General features: G+C 48.8%; 4 protein-coding genes across 10 annotated transcripts; 2 read left to right on the top strand and 2 right to left on the bottom strand.

The window, feature by feature from the left end:
* Positions 1-248: 248 nt before the first annotated feature.
* med18 (mediator of RNA polymerase II transcription, subunit 18 homolog (yeast)) lies at positions 249-2,569 on the bottom strand. 3 transcript variants are annotated; one of them, XM_061289810.1, is made up of 4 exons: positions 2,530-2,564; positions 2,063-2,183; positions 1,882-1,986; positions 249-1,204 (listed from the first exon to the last, which is right to left on the bottom strand). In XM_061289810.1, exons 3-4 carry the CDS (start codon positions 1,952-1,954, stop codon positions 648-650), a joined length of 630 nt encoding a protein of 209 aa, XP_061145794.1. In that variant the 5' UTR covers positions 1,955-1,986; positions 2,063-2,183; positions 2,530-2,564; the 3' UTR covers positions 249-647. The 3 variants fall into 3 exon arrangements, with proteins under 3 accessions (XP_061145794.1, XP_061145792.1, XP_061145793.1); XM_061289808.1 differs by having other exon boundaries at positions 1,882-1,967; XM_061289809.1 differs by lacking the exon at positions 2,063-2,183 and having other exon boundaries at positions 1,882-1,967; positions 2,530-2,569.
* Positions 2,570-4,591: 2,022 nt separating this feature from the next.
* LOC133161267 (cytochrome P450 4B1-like) lies at positions 4,592-7,782 on the top strand. 2 transcript variants are annotated; one of them, XM_061289629.1, is made up of 12 exons: positions 4,593-5,009; positions 5,098-5,242; positions 5,434-5,478; positions 5,627-5,754; positions 5,845-5,969; positions 6,049-6,203; positions 6,274-6,380; positions 6,468-6,658; positions 6,721-6,854; positions 6,989-7,053; positions 7,201-7,283; positions 7,415-7,782. In XM_061289629.1, exons 1-12 carry the CDS (start codon positions 4,821-4,823, stop codon positions 7,584-7,586), a joined length of 1,539 nt encoding a protein of 512 aa, XP_061145613.1. In that variant the 5' UTR covers positions 4,593-4,820; the 3' UTR covers positions 7,587-7,782. The 2 variants fall into 2 exon arrangements, with proteins under 2 accessions (XP_061145614.1, XP_061145613.1); XM_061289630.1 differs by lacking the exon at positions 5,434-5,478 and having other exon boundaries at positions 4,592-5,009.
* Positions 7,783-10,363: 2,581 nt separating this feature from the next.
* LOC133161277 (cytochrome P450 4B1) lies at positions 10,364-13,500 on the top strand. Of its 4 annotated transcripts, XM_061289655.1 has the most exons (12): positions 10,366-10,781; positions 10,870-11,014; positions 11,206-11,250; positions 11,399-11,526; positions 11,617-11,741; positions 11,821-11,975; positions 12,046-12,152; positions 12,240-12,430; positions 12,493-12,626; positions 12,764-12,828; positions 12,976-13,058; positions 13,190-13,500. In XM_061289655.1, exons 1-12 carry the CDS (start codon positions 10,593-10,595, stop codon positions 13,359-13,361), a joined length of 1,539 nt encoding a protein of 512 aa, XP_061145639.1. In that variant the 5' UTR covers positions 10,366-10,592; the 3' UTR covers positions 13,362-13,500. The 4 variants fall into 4 exon arrangements, with proteins under 4 accessions (XP_061145638.1, XP_061145640.1, XP_061145637.1 ...); XM_061289656.1 differs by lacking the exon at positions 11,206-11,250 and having other exon boundaries at positions 10,365-10,781; XM_061289653.1 differs by having other exon boundaries at positions 10,365-10,781; positions 12,764-13,058.
* A 1,161-nt stretch (positions 13,501-14,661) lies between these two features.
* On the bottom strand, positions 14,662-25,200 carry zbtb7b (zinc finger and BTB domain containing 7B). Its single transcript, XM_061288411.1, has 4 exons — positions 24,902-25,200; positions 23,580-23,647; positions 17,361-18,439; positions 14,662-17,241 (listed from the first exon to the last, which is right to left on the bottom strand). Exons 3-4 carry the CDS (start codon positions 18,431-18,433, stop codon positions 16,689-16,691), a joined length of 1,626 nt encoding a protein of 541 aa, XP_061144395.1. The 5' UTR covers positions 18,434-18,439; positions 23,580-23,647; positions 24,902-25,200; the 3' UTR covers positions 14,662-16,688.
* Between the last annotated feature and the right edge of the window lie 623 nt (positions 25,201-25,823).

Below are 25,823 nucleotides of genomic sequence, written 5' to 3'. Positions count from 1 at the left end.
CAAGTGGCATTGAGGAGCAACAGTGCCCCCTGGTGGAGCAGAAGGGCCACGCACAAGCGCCTAACATGTCAACATGTTGCCGCGTGAGCCGGCGCGTCGTGAATTTGGTTCCTGGGCCTTGAGTGGAGGGACTGTGAGGTCACAATTAGAAGGCGAATTTTAAACAACGCAACTGCACCTCTGGAACACTTTTATACTTCAAGAGTAATGTAAGCATGTTCAATCAAACACATGGCTCACCAGAGAAGTTGGTCATAAAATGTAGTTTATTTGCAGATCTCTAAAGATGCGACAACCATTGGCCACATTTCACACCAAGCAAGTGGATCCGAGATCATGATTACAGTCTTTTTTTATTTATTTAAAGTGGGCGCTTTTACTTAATCAGGGTCGGGGAAACTCCAAACTGTCACCGTTTGGAGAACTGCTGCTCACACTGCAAGTGATCCCAAAATTGTTTTGATGTGCAAAGCTACTTGAGTAAAATGTTTGGCAGCAGCAAAGCATCCATCGTTTGTTGCGGGTAGGCAGAGGCTCCCAAAACGAAGCAACATGTCGTCCTGTCCACCCCAAGGCGCACTGCGTGTGGCTTAGAGGGGGAAAATAAACACCAGATTTCACGTGTGGGTGTCAACTGGCGAGGCGCTTCAATGTCTCTGTTTGCTGGGGTCAATCTTCTCCAGGTGAACCAGAGGTTTGAGCTGCTCGGCAAAACTGCGCATGTCCTCGGACACCGTGTCTTGGCCGGCGGGCGCCAGCACGCTCAGCTCCACCAAGTAAGACAGCGACAGGCGCTCCGTGTTGTCCGTGTTGCCGGGCACCAGGATTCGCGATAGCTTGCTGACCGCTACTTTCATGGCGCCTTTGCGGAAAACATGCCCATTGGCCACAAACTCGTGGTCCATGCGGAAGCCCATCTCGTTGAGGAACTCAGGCAAGCTGTGAGAGGCGGCCACGTCCACGCAGTTGCGCACCAGCGCGTGGCGGCTCTTGTCGCCCACCTCCGGCTGGCCCAGGTAGCGCAGGTGCCACGGCGCTGCCGGCTGGGACAGTGAGCGGCGAGCGCGCAGGATGAAAGGGTTACCTTGCTGGCCTTTCAGCAGGTAAACCAGCTCGTGGTCGGTGAAGGTGGAAGCTTCCACGTTGTCGCAAAGGCCACGCAGGCGATGCAAAAGGCTTTCCAGGGCCTGGTCCAACACACTTCCTGAAGTCATATAGACAACGCGGTGCAATGAGATGGGGTCGCGTCGGCTTCGCAATCAATCGCGCCGATTGGCCCTGCACGCGTTCACTCAGTCATACATGGTGGAAATGTGTGCAACGACAACCTTTACGCAACATGGATGTTTCTCGGTTGTCTGGAGAAGATTAAACTATTAGATTGATATGGCTCTTTTTCACTTTTAAAAATGTGAGCCGCTTGTGAACGTCGTCCTCTGCTGGTCAAAAATAAGTTTCATATGCTCATCTTTTCTTTATTCTTTTCCCCCCTCGGATACTCTTTTTCCATTCAATTGTTTTCTTTTAGGGGCTTGTAGGGATTTTCATTCAAATATTATGACTTATGCATTACATTCACATAGATTGGCATTCACAAATGCTGGGTTTCAACTGTGTTGTGGTTATGCACGACCTTCGCAAAAGGAGGACCACCCGTGTAGTGAAGCAATTAATATGCCAGATAAACCGAGTGCCTTCACTTCCAGAGAAAGATGTGAAGTCATTTTAATCACTGCTATCTGTTTTTTCCTTACTATTGCTCACACAAAATTAAAACTCAAACTTGATAGCTTTATATTTCGGTTCTCTGTGGTGCAATTTTTTTACACCAAGTACGTATACTTCTACTGATTGTTTCCAGTGACGGCGAATGAAGCTCACCTTGTAAGAGATACTCCATCATATTGATGGTGCCGCCGGTCACGGGCATCACGGTGACTGGAGGAGCCTCCATCGTTCCCAAGGGACTGAAAAGTAGAGCAAAGGCTTACAATTAGGCTCGCACTTGGTCTTAACAGTGTGCTTTAACAAATTCAACTACAGAAGCAGGTGGAAAAGGCACCTTTGACTTCCCGAAGCCCCAGCTGCCAAAGCTAACGGGCAAAGACAGCCGGTGACTCGTCGACGAGAATAGGTTTAGCCTCCGCAGGAAGCCCCGAGGATCCCGTTGACCTCGCAGTCGTCTGCTCATTCAACGCCGACGTAACGTTGTTAGCAATCAAGAAATGTCGGCGCTTTTGCGAGCCAAGTATTGTAAACTACGTCTGTTTGGCTGGCTTGTAAAGGCACCAGAGCAACACAAACGGGGAGAGCGAAGAAAATGAGCCGAGGACGCGGTCAGCCTCGCGAGTGTGTTCATTCAAACGATGTAGCTTTGAAAGCTAGCAACCAAACGAGGGGCAGCTCGTTAACTTGTCAGCAGCAGCATATGTATGAACACACCACGAATAAAAAACAACGGTCTTGTCCGGAAACCACATGACACAACAAACAAACTCGCCAAACGTGTGTTTTTTCGCTGCTACTTACTGTTTGGCTGGTTTTCTTCCTCTGTTTTATTTGGCAGTTGTCAAACGAGGAAACGGTACATCTCCGCCACCTGTTGGTAGGGAGTATCTATTGTGCCGAGAGAAATGAAAAGGCGCATGGACATTTAATCCAGCTGTTGGACGACAAGAGCTTGTCCCTTAAGTAAGGGGTAGCCTTGTGTGATAAATATGTATACTGAATTGACCTACCTCCAAAAGGCAGTCAATCAGCGTGTCCCAGATTATATTTTACCTGATGTTTTTAATCCATTTTCCATGTGTCCATTCATGATGAAAAGTTGACCTTTGCTGGGTTCAAGACAAAGCTGCAGAGAGCACCCAAAAGTTCAGGACTGTGTCCACAGAGGAGGACAGCGTCATGAGAGTGAGAGGAAGATCTGGTGGGGACGCGAGACTGTCTGCTACAGAAGGGCCATTAAGCAGGGATTTCACTCTAGTGGTCGATGGCGGTATTGCATGTGGTCCGCGAAATTGGAAATCGAAAGTAATTGTTACATTTTCAAAAATAAAATGGATTTATTATTTAAACTTGCAGCTAATTTTGTGAACCCCTCGAAATGTTGTCAAATGTAGCTGAGATTTCCAAAATAGACATACAGATGCAAATAAATAGCCTGTATAGGTCTATCATGTCACGACTCGTCCCCGGGTGAATTATTATGTCTATGTTGCCATGGTTTCTGTTCGTGTCGCCCCTCCCCTCCTGTGTTAGCTCGATTAATGTAATCACAGTCCCCTGCCTCTTGTTACCTGTCTTGTATTTAAGTCCTGTCTGCCCCTCAGTCGCATTGTTGATGTCTTCACGTTTGATGTCGTTTTTGTTTCTTGGTACGTGTTTTTCTGTTCTGTCTGTTAGCCAACCCTGTCGGTCAGTCAGTCTCGTTTTTTTGTTAGGAAGTTATGTCAGTTTGCTGGTTCTGTTAGTTTGTCCCCCTTTTCTTCTCTGCCAACTACCTTTTCCCTTCAATAAACCCTGGTCCAAGCTGCATTTGGTCGCCCTGCTCCATTCCGATCCGTGACAGAACGATCCGACCACTTCAGCGACCAGCTCCTGGACCAACCTCCTACACCTGCTCCCACCGCGTGACGTTGTTGTCTGTTTGCTTTATGTAATGATATTTATAAGACCAGATCTAAGTTTGATTGTAGGCAAATTGTCACAATACCTGTCAGAACAAAAGTCCAAAACATGTGTTGAGATCTTTGAAAGGGACTGTAAATCAGGAAATGTTCCTTAAAAGAAGAGATGTGAATCTCTCCTGCATGGGATGGACTGTGATACTGAAGATGCACCAGTGCGAATTTTAACGACAATCGAGGTGCTACTGCCTCATCAAAAAACCCTGTATTGCGTCAGAGATGTAAACATGTGGACATTAAATGCTAATTCCTGCTCTCAGTGATGGGAGAATATTGCCTAACCACTGGCAGATGTTAACAAAACCTGTAACAAGAGTCAAGATGGATACGTTTGTGTGTTTTATGTTTGGGATCAAGTGAAATGTACACTGTAGCCGGTATTCCAGCTCTTTATGATGAGTGCGCCAACACCAATGATCTCTACTGCTAACTGCTCTGGTTGGAAATATAGTTTATTCATTTATTGAAAGAAACACATCCGTGTTAATGTCACATTAAATACAACGAAACAGCTTGGATTACATAATGTAATTTACATTTTGTTATATCGTGGCCGTAATGACGCGCACACTCTCCAAGTTTAGAGGACTTTTTAATAGAACGGCACACACAGTACAAGCACAGGTTTCTCTCTTGTACAACTTCTTCTGTCTAACATCAATCCTCAGTAGTCAACTCTAGGCGAGTGCGCCCTCTACTGGGTAAAAGTAGAAGTATCACATTGGCAGCAAATAAGCACTGAAATAATACTTATACCAACCAACATTACCAAATCAATACACCACACATTTATTCTCTTTACTCACGTAAACTTGTGCAACTCTTTAATGCACTGCCGTCACCTAGCGGAAAAAGCGAGGTAACACGTCGGAGTGCGTGAATTGGGCGTGATCTCCAAGAAGTAGTCGCAGCTACGAATGAGCGACTAGCACCAGAAACAAAACACGCTGTCACTGCGTGCGAGTCAAGGGTTGATTTTCAGATCAACCCCGCCCACCCCGGTTCTGAGCAGTTATGACGCTTCTGTTGTCCCCATTACTGGCCGATCCGTAACCCGAGTGTGCAAGTTAGTCGGTTCGGCTAAGTCGTGGCGCTTTTCTTTCTTGTTGTCCTCCAGTTGCACTTGCAAACATGTCGCTTAGCGAGTCTCTCGGGGGACTGCTGCCGTACTGTTCGCTGCTGCACTCACTCGTACTGATTTGCCTGGTCGCCGTCGTCTACAAGCTCGCCGTGCTCCTCATTCAAAGGAGGGATGCTTTGCGGAACTTCGAGGCGTTCACCGGACCGCCGGGGAACTGGTTCTTTGGGCATGTCCTGCAAGTAAGAAACAGAAGATTCTCCCGAGCGTTGTGATTGCAAATGCTTGATGCGAACGACACTTGTTGCGTGTTTCCTCGCTTCCTTTCAGTTCAAACAAGATGGGACGGACTTGGACAAGATGGTCAAATGGGGCGAGCAGTACCCCTACGCGTTCCCCCTGTGGTTCGGCCCTTGCGTCTGTTTCATAAACATCCACCATCCAGATTACGTGAAAAGTATCGTGACGTCAACAGGTGCCTCATCAGCTTTTACTTTCCGCTGTCAGTCAGCACTACCTTTTCTCTCTGTCTTGAACATGATGAGCAATAACATTGTAATAATCGTTCAAGATATTCTTAAATACATTATACGTTCATAGAACAGTTGAAATGCGTACTACTGGATCTTATGTCACGTATTTTTCTGTTCCCTATTTCCCCCGCAGAACCAAAAGATGATTTTGCATATAAATTCCTCAAGAGCTGGATTGGTAAGACATCATCATTGCTAGCTAGCTAGCACTGGCTTAACTTTTCTGCTATCAAAAAAACGTGTTCCCAAAAGTTTGTTCACGTTCGGAACCCACTGAGTGAAAAGCTTTGTGAGATAAGAACTGCAAAAAACATTTGAATCGTCAGGCGACGGCTTGCTGGTGTCCGACGGTCAGAAATGGTTCCGCCACAGAAGGCTCCTAACGCCGGGTTTCCATTACGACGTGCTGAAATCGTACACCAAACTGATGTTGGAATCGGTTCAAATCATGTTGGTAAGCGCCGCTGACATCGCGAGCTTGTGACTCGAAATGACGTAGAAAAACGAAGAAATTAATCGAGTTGCTCCAAATGTTACTGGCTAGGTCAAATGGGAGCAGTACGTGAGCAGCGGCGAGCCTTTTGAGCTGTTTGAACACGTTAGCCTGATGACGCTGGACACCATCATGAAGTGCGCATTCAGCTACGACAGCAAGTGTCAGACCGAGAGGTGGCGGTCGTTCCGCACGTATACCCCCCACCCCCCCAACCATAACCTCCCGCATTAACGCTTCGCTCTCTGCCTTCAGCCGAACAAACGAGTACATTAAATCAGTGTACGAGCTGACTGATTTGGTCAACCTCCGCTTCCGGACCTTCCCGTACCACAACGACCTTATCTTCTATCTCAGCCCGCACGGCTTCAGGCATAGGAGGGCTTGCAAGGTGGCTCACAGTCACACCGGTAAAAGCTCAGCATCTCGCCTTACCACCAAGGTCGACGCGTCCGCTCACATCTTCTGTCGTTGTCAAAGAGGAAGTCATCCGCAAGAGGAAAAAAGCCCTGGAGAAAGAGAAGGATTCTGAACGTGTCCAGGGAAGAAGGACCTTGGACTTTTTGGACATTCTTCTCTTAGCAAGAGTGAGTTGAGCCGTTGTTGGTGCTGTTGTTGCAGACAGGAAATAAATGTTTAAACAAAAGTGCTTTGTTGTGTTTCTGATGGTCAAGGACGAGAATCAGCAGGGGCTTTCGGACGAAGACATCCGGGCCGAGGTGGACACCTTCATGTTTGAGGGCCACGACACCACCGCCAGCGCCATCTCCTTCATCCTCCACACGCTGGCCTGTCACCCGAAACACCAGAACAAGTGCCGCCAGGAGATCACACGGGTCCTGGACGGCAAAGACGCCTTACAATGGTGAGCTCTTCCCGGCGCGTCTTTTCCATTTGAGGACGATTAACGAGGACCGTCTCGGCTAGGGAGGATCTGACCAAAATGCCCTACACCACCATGTGCATCAAAGAATCGATGCGGCTCTTCCCGCCGGTGCCGGATATAGGCCGAAAACTCACCAAAGCCATCACCTTCGTAGATGGACGGACCATCCCGGCAGGTCGGGCGACGTAACTAACAATCTTTATTTACAATTTACGTAAGATGATTTGGGAATGTCATTAGACGAGCGAGTTCTCGTCACAAAACGGGTCACAAAGAAATCTTGTGGTGTCTCCTTTTTCTGTCCTCCAGGTTCTCTCATTGGGATAAGTGTGTATGCGCTCCACAGGAATCCCACAGTCTGGGAAAACCCGAATGTAGGTCATGCTCCAGCAGGAGGTGACACCCGAGCCTCATTTTGATAGTCGGGGCAGAAAATAAAGTTCTGCTGTTTTGAACAGAATTGGGACCTTTGGCGAAGCTTTCCAAACATTTGTCATATTATGTCATACATATCATCGCAGGTGTTTAACCCACTTCGCTTCTTGCCGGAGAATGTTTCCAAAAGGTCGCCGCATGCTTTCGTGCCCTTCTCTGCCGGGCCCAGGTCAGTTTGCGTGACGCGGTGCAAATCTTCAAGGTCGGACGCTTCTCAAGCGCAAAGAGTGGACAGATTTGCTTTGTGGCGCCACTTGACCTTTCTCAGCCCCAATTTGATGCGTGTGTATCCCTTTGCAGGAACTGCATCGGTCAAAACTTTGCCATGAACGAGATGAAAGTGGCGGTGGCCTCGGTTCTGAGAACGTACCAGTTGATCGAGGACCCCGCCAGGAAGCCCGAGATAATCCCTCAAATAGTGCTGCGCTCACTCAACGGCATCCACATAAGAATCAGAGCTCTGGACGCCTGAACACCTTACGTCAACCATCTTCATTTCATTTGGTTTTAATGAGTATGATCGAAGACCTTCATTTGTAATACTGTGTTTTTCCATGCATAATGCGCAAAATTTAACTAATTTATTGTCCTAAAATCTGGGGTGCGCATTATGCATGGGTACAACATTTTTGAAGAAAATCTCCCTCGAAATAAAACTTGAAATCACACCTTTCTTCTTGTTTGTTGTCAATCGCGCATCACATTCAGCCATCCTGCCCAACACACTCAGTCAGTTAAATTCACAATTGCCGACATCGTTTGATGCGATGGTGCAATCCTTGATGGTGTGTTATTGTCAAATATTGTTTGTTTTTTAATCTCTATCGCAAACCGGATATCATACGGAGGCCGCCATTACAGATGCGCAGAACGGATGCGCAAGACACGTCAGCTCTATAAAGAGCGAGAGTTCAGTTCTCTACCTAAATGCGTATTACAGGTAATATTTTATTTCTCAACACTTTGCCTTGTTTGCCTCCATACGAACACAATGCTCTCGTGTCAGACGCTTGCTCGATCACCTGCTCGTTTGCTGTCACAATGTACCCTACACAAATCCGAAACATTTCTTTGCTATAGAGTTTGCTAGCGCATGCGCAGTGATACTGACCGGCAGAATAACATCCGGTTGTTCCCAAAGATGATCTTTTTTCTGGAATAATTTTACGTTTACGGACTTAAGTAAGAGTCAAAATTTGAGTGCGTATTACACATGGGTAGAGGCAGTTGTCAAACGAGGAAACGGTACATCTCCGCCACCTGTTGGTAGGGAGTATCTATTGTGCCGAGAGAAATGAAAAGGCGCATGGACATTTAATCCAGCTGTTGGACGACAAGAGCTTGTCCCTTAAGTAAGGGGTAGCCTTGTGTGATAAATATGTATACTGAATTGACCTACCTCCAAAAGGCAGTCAATCAGCGTGTCCCAGATTATATTTTACCTGATGTTTTTAATCCATTTTCCATGTGTCCATTCATGATGAAAAGTTGACCTTTGCTGGGTTCAAGACAAAGCTGCAGAGAGCACCCAAAAGTTCAGGACTGTGTCCACAGAGGAGGACAGCGTCATGAGAGTGAGAGGAAGATCTGGTGGGAACGCGAGACTGTCTGCTACAGAAGGGCCATTAAGCAGGGATTTCACTCTAGTGGTCGATGGCGGTATTGCATGTGGTCCGCGAAATTGGAAATTGAAAATAATTGTTACATTTTCAAAAATAAAATGGATTTATTATTTAAACTTGCAGCTAATTTTGTAAACCCCTCAAAATGTTGTCAAATGTAGCTGAGATTTCCAAAATAGACATACAGATGCAAATAAACAGCCTGTATAGGTCTATCATGTCACGACTCGTTCCCGGGTGAATTATGTCTATGTTGCCATGGTTTCTGTTCGCGTCGCCCCTCCCCTCCTGTGTTAGCTCAATTAATGTAATCACAGTCCCCTGCCTCTTGTTACCTGTCTTGTATTTAAGTCCTGTCTGCCCCTCAGTCGCATTGTTGATGTCTTCACGTTTGATGTCGTTTTTGTTTCTTGGTACGTGTTTTTCTGTTCTGTCTGTTAGCCAACCCTGTCGGTCGGTCAGTCTCGTTTTTTTGTTAGGAAGTTATGTCAGTTTGCTGGTTCTGTTAGTTTGTCCCCCTTTTCTTCTCTGCCAACTACCTTTTCCCTTCAATAAACCCTGGTCCAAGCTGCATTTGGTCGCCCTGCTCCATTCCGATCCGTGACAGAACGATCCGACCACTTCAGCGACCAGCGCCTGGACCAACCTCCAACACCTGCTCCCACCGCGTGACGTTGTTGTCTGTTTGCTTTATGTAATGATATTTATAAGACCAGATCTAAGTTTGATTGTAGGCAAATTGTCACAATACCTGTCAGAACAAAAGTCCAAAACATGTGTTGAGATCTTTGAAAGGGACTGTAAATCAGGAAATGTTCCTTAAAAGAAGAAATGTGAATCTCTCCTCCATGGGATGGACTGTGATACTGAAGATGCACCAGTGATAATTTTAACGACAATCGAGGTGCTACTGCCTCATCAAAAAACCCTGTATTGCGTCAGAGATGTAAACATGTGGACATTAAATGCTAATTCCTGCTCTCAGTGATGGGAGAATATTGCCTAACCACTGGCAGATGTTAACAAAACCTGTAACAAGAGTCAAGATGGATACGTTTGTGTGTTTTATGTTTGGGATCAAGTGAAATGTACACTGTAGCCGGTATTCCGGCTCTTTATGATGAGTGCGCCAACACCAATGATCTCTACTGCTAACTGCTCTGGTTTGAAATATAGTTTATTCATTTATTGAAAGAAACACATCCGTGTTAATCTCACATTAAATACAACGAAACAGCTTGGATTACATAATGTAATTTACATTTTGTTATATCGTGGCCGTAATGACGCGCACACTCTCCAAGTTTAGAGGACTTTTTAATAGAACGGCACACACAGTACAAGCACAGGTTTCTCTCTTGTACAACTTCTTCTGTCTAACATCAATCCTCAGTAGTCAACTCTAGGCGAGTGCGCCCTCTACTGGGTAAAAGTAGAAGTATCACATTGGCAGCAAATAAGCACTGAAATAATACTTATACCAACCAACATTACCAAATCAATACACCACACATTTATTCTCTTTACTCACGTAAACTTGTGCAACTCTTTAATGCACTGCCGTCACCTAGCGGAAAAAGCGAGGTAACACGTCGGAGTGCGTGAATTGGGCGTGATCTCCAAGAAGTAGTCGCAGCTACGAATGAGCGACTAGCACCAGAAACAAAACACGCTGTCACTGCGTGCGAGTCAAGGGTTGATTTTCAGATCAACCCCGCCCACCCCGGTTCTGAGCAGTTATGACGCTTCTGTTGTCCCCATTACTGGCCGATCCGTAACCCGAGTGTGCAAGTTAGTCGGTTCGGCTAAGTCGTGGCGCTTTTCTTTCTTGTTGTCCTCCAGTTGCACTTGCAAACATGTCGCTTAGCGAGTCTCTCGGGGGACTGCTGCCGTACTGTTCGCTGCTGCACTCACTCGTACTGATTTGCCTGGTCGCCGTCGTCTACAAGCTCGCCGTGCTCCTCATTCAAAGGAGGGATGCTTTGCGGAACTTCGAGGCGTTCACCGGACCGCCGGGGAACTGGTTCTTTGGGCATGTCCTGCAAGTAAGAAACAGAAGATTCTCCCGAGCGTTGTGATTGCAAATGCTTGATGCGAACGACACTTGTTGCGTGTTTCCTCGCTTCCTTTCAGTTCAAACAAGATGGGACGGACTTGGACAAGATGGTCAAATGGGGCGAGCAGTACCCCTACGCGTTCCCCCTGTGGTTCGGCCCTTGCGTCTGTTTCATAAACATCCACCATCCAGATTACGTGAAAAGTATCGTGACGTCAACAGGTGCCTCATCAGCTTTTACTTTCCGCTGTCAGTCAGCACTACCTTTTCTCTCTGTCTTGAACATGATGAGCAATAACATTGTAATAATCGTTCAAGATATTCTTAAATACATTATACGTTCATAGAACAGTTGAAATGCGTACTACTGGATCTTATGTCACGTATTTTTCTGTTCCCTATTTCCCCCGCAGAACCAAAAGATGATTTTGCATATAAATTCCTCAAGAGCTGGATTGGTAAGACATCATCATTGCTAGCTAGCTAGCACTGGCTTAACTTTTCTGCTATCAAAAAAACGTGTTCCCAAAAGTTTGTTCACGTTCGGAACCCACTGAGTGAAAAGCTTTGTGAGATAAGAACTGCAAAAAACATTTGAATCGTCAGGCGACGGCTTGCTGGTGTCCGACGGTCAGAAATGGTTCCGCCACAGAAGGCTCCTAACGCCGGGTTTCCATTACGACGTGCTGAAATCGTACACCAAACTGATGTTGGAATCGGTTCAAATCATGTTGGTAAGCGCCGCTGACATCGCGAGCTTGTGACTCGAAATGACGTAGAAAAACGAAGAAATTAATCGAGTTGCTCCAAATGTTACTGGCTAGGTCAAATGGGAGCAGTACGTGAGCAGCGGCGAGCCTTTTGAGCTGTTTGAACACGTTAGCCTGATGACGCTGGACACCATCATGAAGTGCGCATTCAGCTACGACAGCAAGTGTCAGACCGAGAGGTGGCGGTCGTTCCGCACGTATACCCCCCACCCCCCCAACCATAACCTCCCGCATTAACGCTTCGCTCTCTGCCTTCAGCCGAACAAACGAGTACATTAAATCAGTGTACGAGCTGACTGATTTGGTCAACCTCCGCTTCCGGACCTTCCCGTACCACAACGACCTTATCTTCTATCTCAGCCCGCACGGCTTCAGGCATAGGAGGGCTTGCAAGGTGGCTCACAGTCACACCGGTAAAAGCTCAGCATCTCGCCTTACCACCAAGGTCGACGCGTCCGCTCACATCTTCTGTCGTTGTCAAAGAGGAAGTCATCCGCAAGAGGAAAAAAGCCCTGGAGAAAGAGAAGGATTCTGAACGTGTCCAGGGAAGAAGGACCTTGGACTTTTTGGACATTCTTCTCTTAGCAAGAGTGAGTTGAGCCGTTGTTGGTGCTGTTGTTGCAGACAGGAAATAAATGTTTAAACAAAAGTGCTTTGTTGTGTTTCTGATGGTCAAGGACGAGAATCAGCAGGGGCTTTCGGACGAAGACATCCGGGCCGAGGTGGACACCTTCATGTTTGAGGGCCACGACACCACCGCCAGCGCCATCTCCTTCATTCTCCACACGCTGGCCTGTCACCCGAAACACCAGAACAAGTGCCGCCAGGAGATCACCCGGGTCCTGGACGGCAAAGACGCCTTGCAATGGTGAGCTCTTCCCGGCGCGTCTTTTCCATTTGAGGACAATTAACGAGGACCGTCTCGATAAGGGAGGATCTGACCAAAATGCCCTACACCACCATGTGCATCAAAGAATCGATGCGGCTCTTCCCGCCGGTGCCGGGAATAGCTCGAAAACTCACCAAAGCCATCACCTTCGTAGATGGACGGACCATGCCGGCAGGTCGGGTGACGTAACTACTAACAATCTTTACTGACAATTTACGTAAGATGATTTGGGAGTGTCATTAGACGAGCGAGTTCTCGTCACAAAACGGGTCACAAAGAAATCTTGTGGTGTCTCCTTTTTCTGTCCTCCAGGTTCTCTCATTGGGACAAGTGTGTATGCGCTCCACAGGAATGCCACAGTCTGGGAAAACCCAAATGTAGGTCATGCTCCAGCAGGAGGTGACACCCGAGCCTCATTTTGCAAGTCGGGGCAGAAAATAAAGTTCTGCTGTTTTGAACAGAATTGGGACCTTTGGCGAAGCTTTCCAAACGTTTGTCATATTATGTCATACATATCATCGCAGGTGTTTAACCCACTTCGCTTCTTGCCGGAGAATGTTTCCAAAAGGTCGCCGCATGCTTTCGTGCCCTTCTCTGCCGGGCCCAGGTCAGTTTGCTTGACGCGGTGCAAATCTTCAAGGTCGGACGCTTCTCAAGCGCAAAGAGTGGACAGATTTGCTTTGTGGCGCCACTTGACCTTTCTCAGCCCTAATTTGATGTGTGTGTATCCCTTTGCAGGAACTGCATCGGTCAGAACTTTGCCATGAACGAGATGAAAGTGGCGGTGGCCTCGGTTCTGAGAAGGTACCAGCTGATCGAGGACCCCGCCAGGAAGCCCAAGATAATCCCTCGATTAGTGCTGCGCTCACTCAACGGCATCCACATAAGGATCAGAGCTCTGGACGCCTGAACACCTTACGTCAACCATCTTTTAGCCACCGCTATGAGCGCAACCCCCCCTCACACGTTTTCTCTGTCTTCATTTCATTTGGTTTTAATGAGTATGATCGAAGATCATTTGTAATAAAAGCAAAATGTGAAAACACTAACTGAGCTGTTTTGCTTGGCTTCAAGGAGTGTCCCAGAAAGTTCAAAGTTCACTGAGAAGTTGTCAATGTTTACCAAACATGACTTGGGATAGTCATGCCTCGATCGTTGTGAATACAAATCCAAACCCTTACTGTTCATTCACCAATTGTTGCTTCGTATTGTTTAAGGCAGAAAAAAAAAGAGCTAAGCAGGGTTTGGTGCTGTACGTCATATCCTTTTTGATAACGGGAGCCGAACACCCCAACACGTCTACGGTACCTGGACTTTCCAACTCCTTCCCGCCAAGCACAGGATCCCCTCAAGGCTGTGTACGCCGCAAATATACATAACCAGATAGCACGGGAACTGGAACGAGGATTTCGCCAAGAGAAAGAACATTCGACACCTAGAGAGGAGAGCAAGGAAGGGAAGGATGAGTAGGGGGCGGGGGGTGCGCCACTGTTTGTTGGTTGCTATTTCATGCTGGAAGAACAAGAAGATAGACTCGCCGACATCAGACATCACTTTCACGTAGTTTCAACACATCCATATAGAACGCTGGATTTGTCATCGCGCAACACTCTCTAGACGTCACCTTAAGATGCAAGCAGGGGTCGGTCACCTTAGCATGTTAGAGAAATCAAATGTTCAGTGATAACTCAAAAATGTCGCTTACCCAGCCAGCCTGCTCAGCAACATTATACATGTGAAGTCCTTTGGCGATGGACGAGACGGACCTCGCATAAATTCCCGTGGTTTGTGTACTTTCTGAGAGTATATATTTTGCACATCGGCATATTTTGTTTAGATCAAAAATATATATTTTTTGGTCACACATCTGATCGGGAAGTGTGTGGTGCTCGTCACTGTGGCCAAATAAGCGACTTTCTCCTTTGCAATATTTTTGATGAAATATTTGTTAAGATAAACTGCTTCAAAGCTTTTTCATTATCTTGGCTTGCAAAGACTTTGCCCTACCGGAGGTCTGTTAGACAACTTACTTCAACAAAATGATTCCATTTTATGATTGTATTGCACTTCATACTTTGAAGGGGACAAAATGTCTGCCTCATTTTATATACCTACAGGATAATAATTAATTTGCTGCATCCTTCACTCCAAGGAGCCTGCAATCTATCACACTGAGAACGACAGACACAGAAAAGCGGCAAAAGACATGGTTTTGTTTCCTTTGTTTGTTTTTAATTGGTGTTCCTTGACATGACGTGAAAGGGAAACAAGGACAAGGTCAAGAAGAAATTGAAGGACAAAAATCATAAGTATCCCTGATGGCCAGACGGTCTCAGACCCTCCTCCCTAAACCCAAGCCACAAAAACTTTGTATGGAGAGGTACACTTCACAGCTGGCATTGAGTCACACTCGCCCATTCACCCACTCATTCACTCATTCCTTTTGGATTGAGATCAGCGACTCTCTCCATTAAGACTAGCAGTTCATGTAAATGCCTTTTGAAAGCAGCTCCGCTTGTGAGCTATTCATGAGTCCATTGATAGTCTTTTCAAACGAGCCAGCATCGTGTTCCCCCATTTTAGAGGTCCTACAACCACTTAGTGCATTGCTCAAGAGTTCCTGAGAAGAAGTGCAGCATAACAAACACCAAGGCAACTTCATCCATATTATATATACACCGTACATTAAAACAATTAAATAAAACAACCCTTCCAAAAAAAAACCAAAAAAACAAACATTAAATGGTTGCCAAGTACAGTAGTCAGGTCATCACAGTGCATCTTACAATTTACACCAACAGGAGGCACCAGATAGAGAAGAGAGAAAGAAAATGAAACAAATTTCAAATCAAGATGACATGGAACGTGAACTGACCTGTCCCTTTGGTGCCTCCGGAGCTTTTTGGGATCGAGCGCACATGCGGCATACCTTCTATATGAATGGTGGCCAGCACGGGGGTGGGCAACCTCTTTCTAAAGACACAAGAAGCCAATCAACACTTGTGAGTCGTCCCAACAATTTATTGGAAGCAGGCCAAATAAAAGGCTCCAGCTGGCCCACGTTCCACAAGTTGCCCACCCCTTTGGTCAGAAGCTGGAATGTTTGTCTTTTTTTTTTTTGCAGAGCCCTAAAGGCTTTACATGTGCAAGGAATGCATTGGTGGAGCGCAACAAAGGGATCAAGGGCCTCAATTCTCACGTGTAGCGATGACATTAAACTATTGGCCAAGCCCGGATTTGATCTAGTTAAAAAAAAAAAAAAAACGCCCCAAAATAAATAAACAAACACAATAAATAAATAAATACAGACAAAGGGCTAAATGCTCAGGTTCACCCCACCCCTCCCGGCGTCACCTTTGTTGCTTCAACTAAGGAAGCCAAGCTTGTGCATTGGAAGTCTTTGAAGAGCCAAAACAACTTTGACCAAGACTTGGTCTTTTTTTGGTCAATCAACACAGAAAATGCTTGAAGCGAAATTGCTCAGAACTGTTGAAAAGAGTTCTTTAAACCCAACATTGGCTACCAATCATTTTTATTTCTCTCTTTTTTGAAGTTATCAAATAACTCTTTTTGATTCCAGCTCTAAGCAAAGACTGACGACACAAACGCCCCCAAAAGGTTAATAATTGTCTTTCGGCTCTAGCTTTGGATTTCTGCGGGGCAAAGCATCCCAGTCGAGCGAGTATTACAGCTAACGTTTAAAAAAACAGCTTCAAGGTGAACCCCCAGCAAACATTTTCTTTGCAAGAAAATGTTGTGGACACCCCCACAAGTCCAAAAAGCGTATTGCCCGTGCGGCTGCCATTTTGGCCAAGTGCCCTCGGGCTTGCTTTGGAAACGTCACTGCTCGCCTCGTCTGTGGGTTTGGTCACGCTACGTTGGTAATACAAACCCGAATATTCATCTGAATACTGTGGTGAGACTCGCGGGGGCACATGTTGCAAAAAGTGCTGCCGTGAGTTCCCTTCTAAAAGAAAAAAAAGAAGAAAGGGAAGGAAAAAAAAATCAACAGCTCATAGCCAAAAGACAAACAAACATTGAAAGCGACTGAGGAAACCCATGTTACATTTTTTGCTTTTGTTTTTTTTAAGTGCGCCCCACATGGAGCAGCAGGTCCAGCCACCTGAGTGAAATTATTATTACTTTTTTTAAGTGGATGTCATACCACACGTGTACACACGCGCACACACGAGCACACACCCGCACGCACACATACACACACACATAGAAACATTCGCTATTCGTCTTGGTCCTCATCAATCTTCTCTGTTGCTTCCCGCGGCCAGCGTTGGCGCCGAGAGTCGACGCCCCCGGGATCCTTGGGCTCGCCTTCCCCTCTGCCTCTCAGGAGTAGGCCCTGGTAGTTGGCGAAGCGCTGCGGACTGAGCTGCGCCAGAACCTGCAGGGCCAGTGTGCGCTCGGAATCGGCGTCCGCTCGGAACATGTGCCCTTCCAACACAGCGGGCTGCGGGAACACCGAGGGGTGGGGCCCCGATGGACGCAGCAGCTCGCCCGCGTCCACCCCGGCTTCCTGCTGGTCTTGTCCGGGCCCCTGGCCGTGCCAGCTCGTGGATGGCTCCAGGCAGCTGTGTCCCTTGCGGTGCCGCTGGAGGTGGTCTTCGCGGGCAAAGGCCTTGTGGCAGATCAGGCACTCAAAGGGCCGCGCACCGCTGTGCAGGGACAGGTGGTTCTTCAGGTCGTACGAGTGCAGGAAGCGGGCAGGGCAGTGCGGACACGAGTAAGGCCGCTCGCCCGTGTGCTTCCTCATGTGGATCTTCAACTTGTCATTCCTACACGCAAGAACACGTCAGGTGGTGAAAAGATAGCAGGGCAAGTGCATGCGGGTCCCCCCGCCTCTTGTCAAGCCACAACGGTGCAGAAAAGGGAGGGCCGGTTGCAGTTTGCTCACCTGGTGAAGCGAACGCCGCAGGCAGAGCACTGGAAGGGTTTCTCTCCGGTGTGCGTCCTCATGTGGCGAGGCAGCTTTCCCGCGCCGTGGATGATCTTCTGACAGACGGGACACTGCTGAGGCATTTGCGACTTCCTCTTCCTGCCGACGCCCACCTCCGTTGCCACGGAGGCCACTGCCACACGGTCCCCCCGCTCGGCCATGGAGGAAGCGGTGGAGGTGCTTTCCATCAGCGTCCCTTCGCTGCCGAAACCCTCCATGTCTTCTTCCTCGGATAGTTTGTCCTCTGGGGGCGCGTCCGGAGGTGCCGGGCGGCGGTGCATCCAGTGTAGGTGACCTCCGTTGAAGGCGGGCCCCCTCTTTGGTACTCGGATCCCCCCGGGGCCACCGTTCTGCCGCCATCTAAAGAGCAGCTCCTCAGGTTCCGGGCTGAGGGGTCGGGCAGGGAGCGGCGAGCGCCCGCTCTCTGATAGAGGTGAAGGGTACGAGACGGGAGAAGCGGGTGGTGGGTTCGGCAAGGAGTCCATGTAATGAGGTCCCACTTTTTTCAACTTCCTCCTGTCAGTTTTCCTTCGGGACGTGTGCTGTCCTGCCGGCCTCCCAAGAGCGGCGGCGGTGGCGGCGACGTCTTGCTCCCTCTTCTGCTCTTCCTCCTCCTCTGGCTCCGCCTTCTCCCCCAAGATGTCCCTGCAGGCGTCCGCCACACACTGGATGCCCAAAAGCTGAGCGCCGCGCAGCACGTCCCTCATCCCGGAGCAGGGGATGGTCAGGGTGGCCGTGTAGGCGAACTCCAGCAGGGCGTCCAGCGCATCGGGCGCCACACAGTCCAGCTGGCACACGTTGAACCCTCCGCCACCCTCGCCGAACCCGCCTTCCTCCGCCCCGAAGAGCCGGCGGAAGTAGAGACTGACGGCGGCCATAACAGAGCGGTGGGTGGGGTAGCGGGCCCCGCGAGAGGTCAGGGTGAGGTCACACAGGAGCCCTGAGCGCCTCTGGTCATTGAGGTGAGACAGCAGCTCATTGCTATGCTCCGGGAAAGGGATCCCGATGAGACCATCCTCGCCTGACGACATCACCGTCTGGGAGAAAAGAAAAAAAAAAAAAAAACTCATATTGCCGCAATACTCACAACTCACCACTTGGCGACACTGTCGCGTTGCAAACATTTTCTTGTTTCGGTCACAAATATTTTTTCTAAAATTGAACATTCAAATCAACCAGTGTCATGGTACAAACAATATTAGATTTTGATGTATCAACGTACAGTTTTGCAAGCACATTTTAGGGGTCCCAGACTCCTAAAAACTGTTGAGTCCTGACTAAACCCGGACTGGTATTGTTTTTTTTGAGACTGATGTGATTTTTGCCAGGGGTGCAAACTGTTTGGGGTGAGGCGGAAGAGACACACGATTGCGCAATGGCGATGCGGCGTAACCGCAGGGCACTGGGTTAATTCCCTTTATAGCATTAGCCCTTTGATTAAAATACCTGAGCAAGAAACCTGGCCCACGCAAACCAGAGAGAGAAAGAAGGAAAATGCACTCGCACCCTAAGTATAGAGTGGGCGAGAGAATGAGAAGGATTCAAAAGTACTACACTACCAAGGCAAGGCTACGCTTCCACAAATTGTGCGCGTGCCCTTTGGTCCCGAGACTCGAGTCCCTGGTTCACCCGCATCCGTGCACGTTCTACCGAGTAGAGGCTCTAATTGCCTCACCTGAGCGGACCTGATTTTTCACAAACAAGCTGCGGCTGCACACGCCCCCGGGTGGCGGCGGCAGCCCTCCGCTTGTCACCTCCCTCCCATAGCAACGAGCCAGCAGCCCCCCCGGCCATCTATCCATCCAATCAGCGCGTTCCCACGGCGCTGCTGCCACCAGACCAACCTGCTCCTAAACACACCCTGTGCCAGACGAACGCGCACGCACACACCGCCCTGCTCACATAAGGTTGCATGACAGTCCGTGGTCCCAACCAACACGCGCGCCCGCGCACACACACACACACACACACACACGTCCCTATGGCCACCACCCACCATTGTTACATTGAACCTGTTATGTGACAATCTATTTAAAAGCGAGCAAGGTGAACTCCCCAATCGAAAAGAAGTCAAGCCAATTAAATGTTTGACAAGAGCTTGGCAAATCAATGCCAGGCGCCCTGGCGCAGTGGCGCAATCACACGGTTGGTCAAGGCCCGTGCCGCTGCGACGTTTCCCTAAAAAAAAAACACCAAGATGAAGACACGACACAGACCACTCGGTCTTGATGAGGCGAGAAAGACTCATGGAATGGCTTGAATGTCAGCACACACCCCAGAGTGTTCACGATTATCTTAACAGGTTTATTCATGCTAATTGGGCTTTGGGTTGTCACAGTTCAATTATGTTTGACTTTAGGTGTGTTGTTCCTTCATTTCGTAAAGTCCGTTTCAAGAATGTTAAACTCACAGCGGAGTCTTGGCCATTTTCCCACTCTGAGACCGCCCGTAGCACTCGGAGCACTTTTAAAGCGTCGGCTTGAGCCGCCCCGGGTCTGCACGCCACGCAGAGAATGACGCAAATTCAACAGATGAAAACTTAATGAGTGTCCATTAGCAGCACAACTGCCAGGAAAGTGAGCAAGCGTGAGCATGACTTCTGCATTTAAAAAAAAAAAAAAAAAGAAAAAATAGAAGAAAAAAAAAAAAAATAGAGGGTGACTGTGTCCGCATATACGTCGATCAACAAAATCTACACACGGGCAGTGTTTGCATGTTTTTCTAATGGCTCTTGTTTTCCATGAAAGTGAACTCAGTTTTCCCAGTCCAGCTCAATTATATCAGACTCCGGCACGAGCAGGGAAAAAGTGACTTGATGCTATTCAGAGAAAATGCGGCCGAGAAGGACAAACGCTCTTATGAAGCTGATGTCACATGTTTTCCAACGTGCTCGTGTGTGCGTGCGTGCGTGCGTGGTGAGTCTTTTTTTTTTTCATGTGACACAGCTCTTCCCAACGTATCGATTATGACGACTTGCATTTCTATGACTCGCACCAAGCGTGTTAGTTGTTGATTCGCCAAGCTAGGCAAGAACTTTGGACGAGAAACGCCGCAGAGAGCTGACATCTTCCAGACATGAAATGGCTTCATCCAGATTGAGGAATTCATTTGGGCTGCTCCAGTCCCCAATGAACTGTGCAAATGTTAAGGTCTGGTTGACTCCCAACACATTAAGTCGACTAGCTGAAAAAGAACTATTGTTAGCACAATTTAGTTTCAATTCACTTCGTTCAGAACCAGAGAGCAACCTGCCAACGGACTTATTTTTTTTAAGGATGAAAGGAATTTCTTCCCATTTTCGGAATTAAGTCACATTGCTAATGTGTTGACACACTACAAAGCTTTTTAAAACAAGGTTCTATTGATCACTTTACTGCTATTGCTGACATTCTTAGAGAGTTGACAACTTGAAAAGGTCAAAACTAACTTGACAAGCCAACGCAGCTCAAGTACGACTTGAACGAGAGCAGCCTCACAAAGAAGGAGTCGTGGCGCTGACTGTACGCTAAACAAAAGCCTCGTCCAGAGTGAAACGCACGCGCAGGCCTCTCACAACACACGCATGGCCGCTTTTATCGATGAGCGGCCCGACAAGTCGACGAAGGAACTCCTACCGTTGGTCCTCCACGCACTCGTCCTCCTCTCATGGCTTTGTCTCTTGCGTCCGAGAGCCAAAGGCACTCTTTGCGCTTGACTTGTTTGGGGGTTAGTGAGAGGAGTGACTGAGTGGGACACCTTGGAGGGAGGGGGGAGCACCCGTGGTGGGGATGACTGAGAAAGCAGCGTGCATTTGACTCTCAACAACAGTCACACCCCCCCCCCCCCCACACACACACACACATAGACGCAAACAGAAAAAAAAAAAAAACGGTGCCCTCCTCTGACCTTGACAGTACTGGAGCATTAATGTCTGTCTGAGTGTGGTCTTAGTTCTAAGAAGACGTTACATTATTGATTTCACTGGCAGGGCTCATGCAACTATCCCACCGCCATGCAACTATCCCACCGCCATCACCACCACACAAACGCAGTCTAGGCCCCGCCCACTCAATTTCAGCCACACTTTCCACAATAAACGGAGAGGAAGAGAGGTTGGCAAAAGGAAGAGTCTGAAATTTCCAACAACTTGTAGGCGCGTGTTCTTTGAAATCACGCATGAAACCCGCGGGGGAGGAGACAGTGGGCGTTGATAAGGCGCAAGGTGAAAACAGGAAGATCGAGTTGTGGTCTTAATCGTCCGGTGCAGGCCTCAAAATGCGCCCCCCCCCCACAAACACACCTTGCAGATTAGGCAGCGCCACCTCGCTGTTTGCAACGTCGACGGCTACATTTCACAAGCCGGACCACGTCAATGCGCAAACCTAGGCTGCAAAGCTAACCGATTTCAATCAGTTTCCTTTTCCTGTACTCGCTCAAGGTGGTCGAGCCCTTGCCGCGATGGAGCGATACTCGAAAAGACGAGTCGCTTGTGCAGCGTCACACCTTCCCGTCATACGCGGTCACCGACGGCGGGCTCACCAAGGGGAGTGCGCTTCCTATAAGTCCGTAAATTGAGCTTGCAAGGAGGAATTTACTGTACAGCTGACTAACAGGGCGGGGGAGGGTGGGGGCGATACACGCAACACAAGTTTTTCGAGACGTGAGCCGTTGATCATCAAATTTTGGAGAATTACAAAGAGCATTACGCAACCGCATAGGCTCCACTGACTAAATGCTAAGACACTGGGAAACGCTATCAGCCCACAAGCTAACAATTAGCCGCCGTTGTTACCCTTTAAGCGACTGCTAGTTGAACACCAACTGTGGAGTAATAAATGTAGAAAGACCGGGTGCAATGGTAATCAAGCAATGCCCACGTGAATATGTTCTTTATCTGAGCAAAGAACCACTGCCGCACTAAGGAGCCAAGAGAGGAGCTGAGCACAATATTAATATACGAGCAAGAGTGTAGCATCACATTTCCCAGCCCGCACAAGCAATTCATGGGAATTTTTTCTCCTCCAAAAGGGAACAAATTGCAGCTAGGTGGAGTTCCCCTTCCAAGTGGGGGTCACTTTCAACTGCGGGAGCGCCTTGTTCACCGCCTCTCTCCCGTTTTCGCTGAAGCGAGACCGCTTATGATGAGCACCGGCCGGCTGTCTTACTAGAAGAGTTGAATCACGAGCGACGGCGGCGGAGGCGACACAGTACCGCACCGGTTTGGAGCGTGGGCGGGAGGGCCCTCTGAGGCCACGGCGGCGGCACCCCGTGACTGAAAATGAGGAAATGGCAGACACACAACTTCCTCTATTGACACATGTCGAGTGGGGGCAAGACCCAACTGTAGCAGCCTGGAGTGAATCAACATGCACACACTCACACACGCATGCATGCTTGTGAAGGTATCGTCCGTCACCCTTGCATGTTTGTCCGTTACGAGAAGCCCTCCATCCAGAAGCGGCGCGTCAGCACGCCACATGCTAGTCATATGCTGGCAGACCCATGATTACATGATTTGTTACGCCATGCTGTCCAGCGCACACACACACACACACACATACATACACACACGCACGCACGCACAGGCTTTTCCTCAGTGGAAAGGTCAACATAGAGACTAATGTCACTTATTTTCTCTCTCTCTTCTTTTGTGCCACTGTGCTCGCTCCCATATGTTTCGTTTGAATCCGTCTCAGCCAGAAAGACGTTTTTCAGTCTGACCGGCCCACGATGCGGCACCCATGAAAATCGGAGAACTCCACCGACACGTCGTCCGCGTATTAGCGAAACGTGAAGCTTGTTCTCTTCAACTTGGGGCCCGTACTTGCAATAAAAGTACAAGTGTGGTTTTTGGCTCAATTCCTGGTGTGTCTTTAAAAGCTGCGCGCAGCGTGGGCTGCCCTCAAACCACACAGGAGTTAACTTCCAGGCCGCCTATGAAATATTCAAGCGCTTGGTCCATCTCCACGGGCTGGGCTGTTTTTCCAGGCAGCCCGGCCCGCCTGTACAGCAGAAGCTCCGCCAACTCGGCACGGACGTGGCATCAACCCGATGGAGCGCCAGGGGCTCACACAAAAAAAACATTCACCGAAAAGACACTCTCGGTGCAGCAAAGCAGCCTAGCGTGACGATGAGATGACAATCGTGATGAGATGACAATCGTGGTGCTCGGGAGCACTGTGTGTTCTCGCTTCCTACCTGCAGTCCATAAACAGCGGCAAGAATGGCTCCTTGGTCGTCTCCGTCCCTTTTCAACGTCTTACACCCTGAGGGAAGGAACAAGTACGAGTCACTCGCAGCATTACTTTCAGCTCTTTTCAATCCCATCAGAGGAACTTTAGGGAGCCAACGAAGGATGTGCTCGGTGAGATTGAAGAGGTGGTTGGGGGTAAGGGGGCGGTCCGAGTAAAAGAAGACGGCTACTTCTTGTAATATCATAAGCAATGTTGGGTCAATGTGAACTATGTTTTAATTTTGAGCCCATTTTGAGATCTAGAAGATGTTGGCCGCATAGAAGAAAGTGCAAGCTGATTCAGACATTGTGATGATAGTGATGATGAGGTGTGGCAAAGGGAGGAAGCTGGTAAGCACTGAGGTCACGCCGGGACAGCAAGAAGCAGAGATGAAGCAGATGTCCAATTATCCCGGACCGCCATTATGCCGCCGTCAGATGGGCGCTACGCTGCAAACCGACCCCGGTCTTCACGTACTCGACAACACGTGGCGTACAGCGGTACTGCACGGCTTTGAATATTTACACACAGGCTGACACGAGGAAGTCAAGTGAGGTGGGATTGTACCTGCATGGGCGTCTCTTCACTAAACTAAACAAGTCCTGTGTGTGTGCACGAGTGCGTGCGTGTGTGCGCCCATTGCAGGGGAAACCGAACCCAAGCCAGTCGAGCTTGTTGGGCCGGTCTGTCTGAGGGGCGAGCCAGCCTCATCTACCTCTGTGAACACACACACACACAAGCCCACTGGCACGCCAGGCCTGCCTGCCTCCCCAGCCCTGCAAGCACGCACGCACCAGTGCACAAAACACAGGGTGCGCCCTCCTTCTGAGGAGGATGGGGATGAGAACGATGGCAGAGACCACCACCGACACAGTCGACTAAATACCCCCCTGCGTGCGTGTGCTTGGCACGTGTGAGCAGGTTGGGTTTTGTATATCAGCTCACGGACGTCTTCTATAATTAGCCAGCTCACAAATGGACTCCAGGCCCCCTCCCTTACTGTCTTTCTTTATCTTTCTTTCGCTGGCACTTTCTACCTCTCACCTGGTTGACATATTTATGCTTCAAACTATCACGCAACGGAACACACGGCAGCTACGACGAAATAGATAATGGACCCGTGACGTGTCCGCGAGTCCTCCCGTGACCCCGTTCGGAAGCTTCAGGAAGAGGAGAAACGAGCGCAGAAATATTTATATTGTAAATCCAAATTGTAAAGAAGTACATATAAATCAACGTATGCAACACACGCAAGCTATTAAGTTGGGACGTTAGCTTAGCACTCACCTGTGTCACCTGTCCTGCGACTCGTCGCCTCCCACCGCGCTCACTTCCTGATTCGTGTCGACCCTAAATGCCAGCTTCTTCTTCCTTCTCGTCTCTTTTATTAAGTTCTTCGATAAATAGTTGGAATCCACCGGCAAAGTCCACAGTCTTCACCTCGTGTCACAAGTTGGTCCCACGGCGTCGTCTCCTGCCACACCGCCGGTCGGATCAAACCCCCTCCACCCCCTTGCCGGTGACACTGCCTCCTCAGGCCCGCTCCAACTCCTCCAGCTCCTTCAGCTCCGCCTTCCGAGAACCAGGAAGCGGCTTGGCCTACTTAACGCCCCGCCAGACGCCGATTGGCTTCGGCGGTGTCGAAGAGGAGCGCGCCCATAGCGTGCCGGCGGCGGTGGGCCGGACCCCGGAGCAGGGATCCGGGGGGTGGGGGGTGGGGGGTAGGGTTAGGCTTAGAGTTGCGGCATCAGGTAGGGGATGGACAAAACTGACTTGGAGTTGATAAGTCAATTGCCAATTTCCTCATGCTGTTAAATGTCATCATTGTTTGTGTATGAAAGATTAATGATGGTGTGAAGAATAAAGTTTCATTCATTCGTTCATTCATTCATTCAAAAGTGTCTAAACTGGAAACAGCTCCTTCTTGATGGAAGTGAGGGTGCAAGAAGTGGTGAGCTGCACCCCTCCAGCCCCCAAACTGAAATCTCTGCTTATTGTTTCCACTCGCTCGTCGCCGCGTCTGTCAGGCCGCGGAAACCCCGTGAAAGTGTCAAGTGGGTCCTACCCTTCTCGAAAGAGTTTGTTCCTGGAGCGACACAAGACCTGGAATAACAGCAAATGGTTCTGATCATCAGAATGTTGTCGCCATCTAGCGATCACTGACATTTAAGACGACACCTGGCTTCCGGCAGCACTGAACTTGCCATAA

Source organism: Syngnathus typhle, linkage group LG10, assembly GCF_033458585.1.
Source record: "Syngnathus typhle isolate RoL2023-S1 ecotype Sweden linkage group LG10, RoL_Styp_1.0, whole genome shotgun sequence".
Lineage (NCBI taxonomy): Eukaryota > Metazoa > Chordata > Actinopteri > Syngnathiformes > Syngnathidae > Syngnathus > Syngnathus typhle.
This window is presented reverse-complemented; position numbering and strand designations above follow the sequence as displayed.

Bases quoted from the DNA above. Each gene is read 5' to 3' on its own strand.
- med18 (XM_061289809.1), bottom strand. From the start codon at position 1,954: ATGGAGGCTCCTCCAGTCACCGTGATGCCCGTGACCGGCGGCACCATC. The intron at 1,205-1,881 runs GTGAGCTTCATT...ATATGACTTCAG, and splicing joins GATGGAGTATCTCTTACAAG to GAAGTGTGTTGGACCAGGCC.
- LOC133161267 (XM_061289629.1), top strand. From the start codon at position 4,821: ATGTCGCTTAGCGAGTCTCTCGGGGGACTGCTGCCGTACTGTTCGCTG. The intron at 6,659-6,720 runs GTGAGCTCTTCC...CGTCTCGGCTAG, and splicing joins GGCAAAGACGCCTTACAATG to GGAGGATCTGACCAAAATGC. The intron at 7,284-7,414 runs GTCAGTTTGCGT...ATCCCTTTGCAG, and splicing joins CCCTTCTCTGCCGGGCCCAG to GAACTGCATCGGTCAAAACT.
- LOC133161277 (XM_061289653.1), top strand. From the start codon at position 10,593: ATGTCGCTTAGCGAGTCTCTCGGGGGACTGCTGCCGTACTGTTCGCTG. The intron at 11,976-12,045 runs GTAAAAGCTCAG...TCGTTGTCAAAG, and splicing joins GGTGGCTCACAGTCACACCG to AGGAAGTCATCCGCAAGAGG. The intron at 12,431-12,492 runs GTGAGCTCTTCC...CGTCTCGATAAG, and splicing joins GGCAAAGACGCCTTGCAATG to GGAGGATCTGACCAAAATGC.
- zbtb7b (XM_061288411.1), bottom strand. From the start codon at position 18,433: ATGTCGTCAGGCGAGGATGGTCTCATCGGGATCCCTTTCCCGGAGCAT. The intron at 17,242-17,360 runs GTGAGCAAACTG...TCTTGCGTGTAG, and splicing joins TGCGGCGTTCGCTTCACCAG to GAATGACAAGTTGAAGATCC.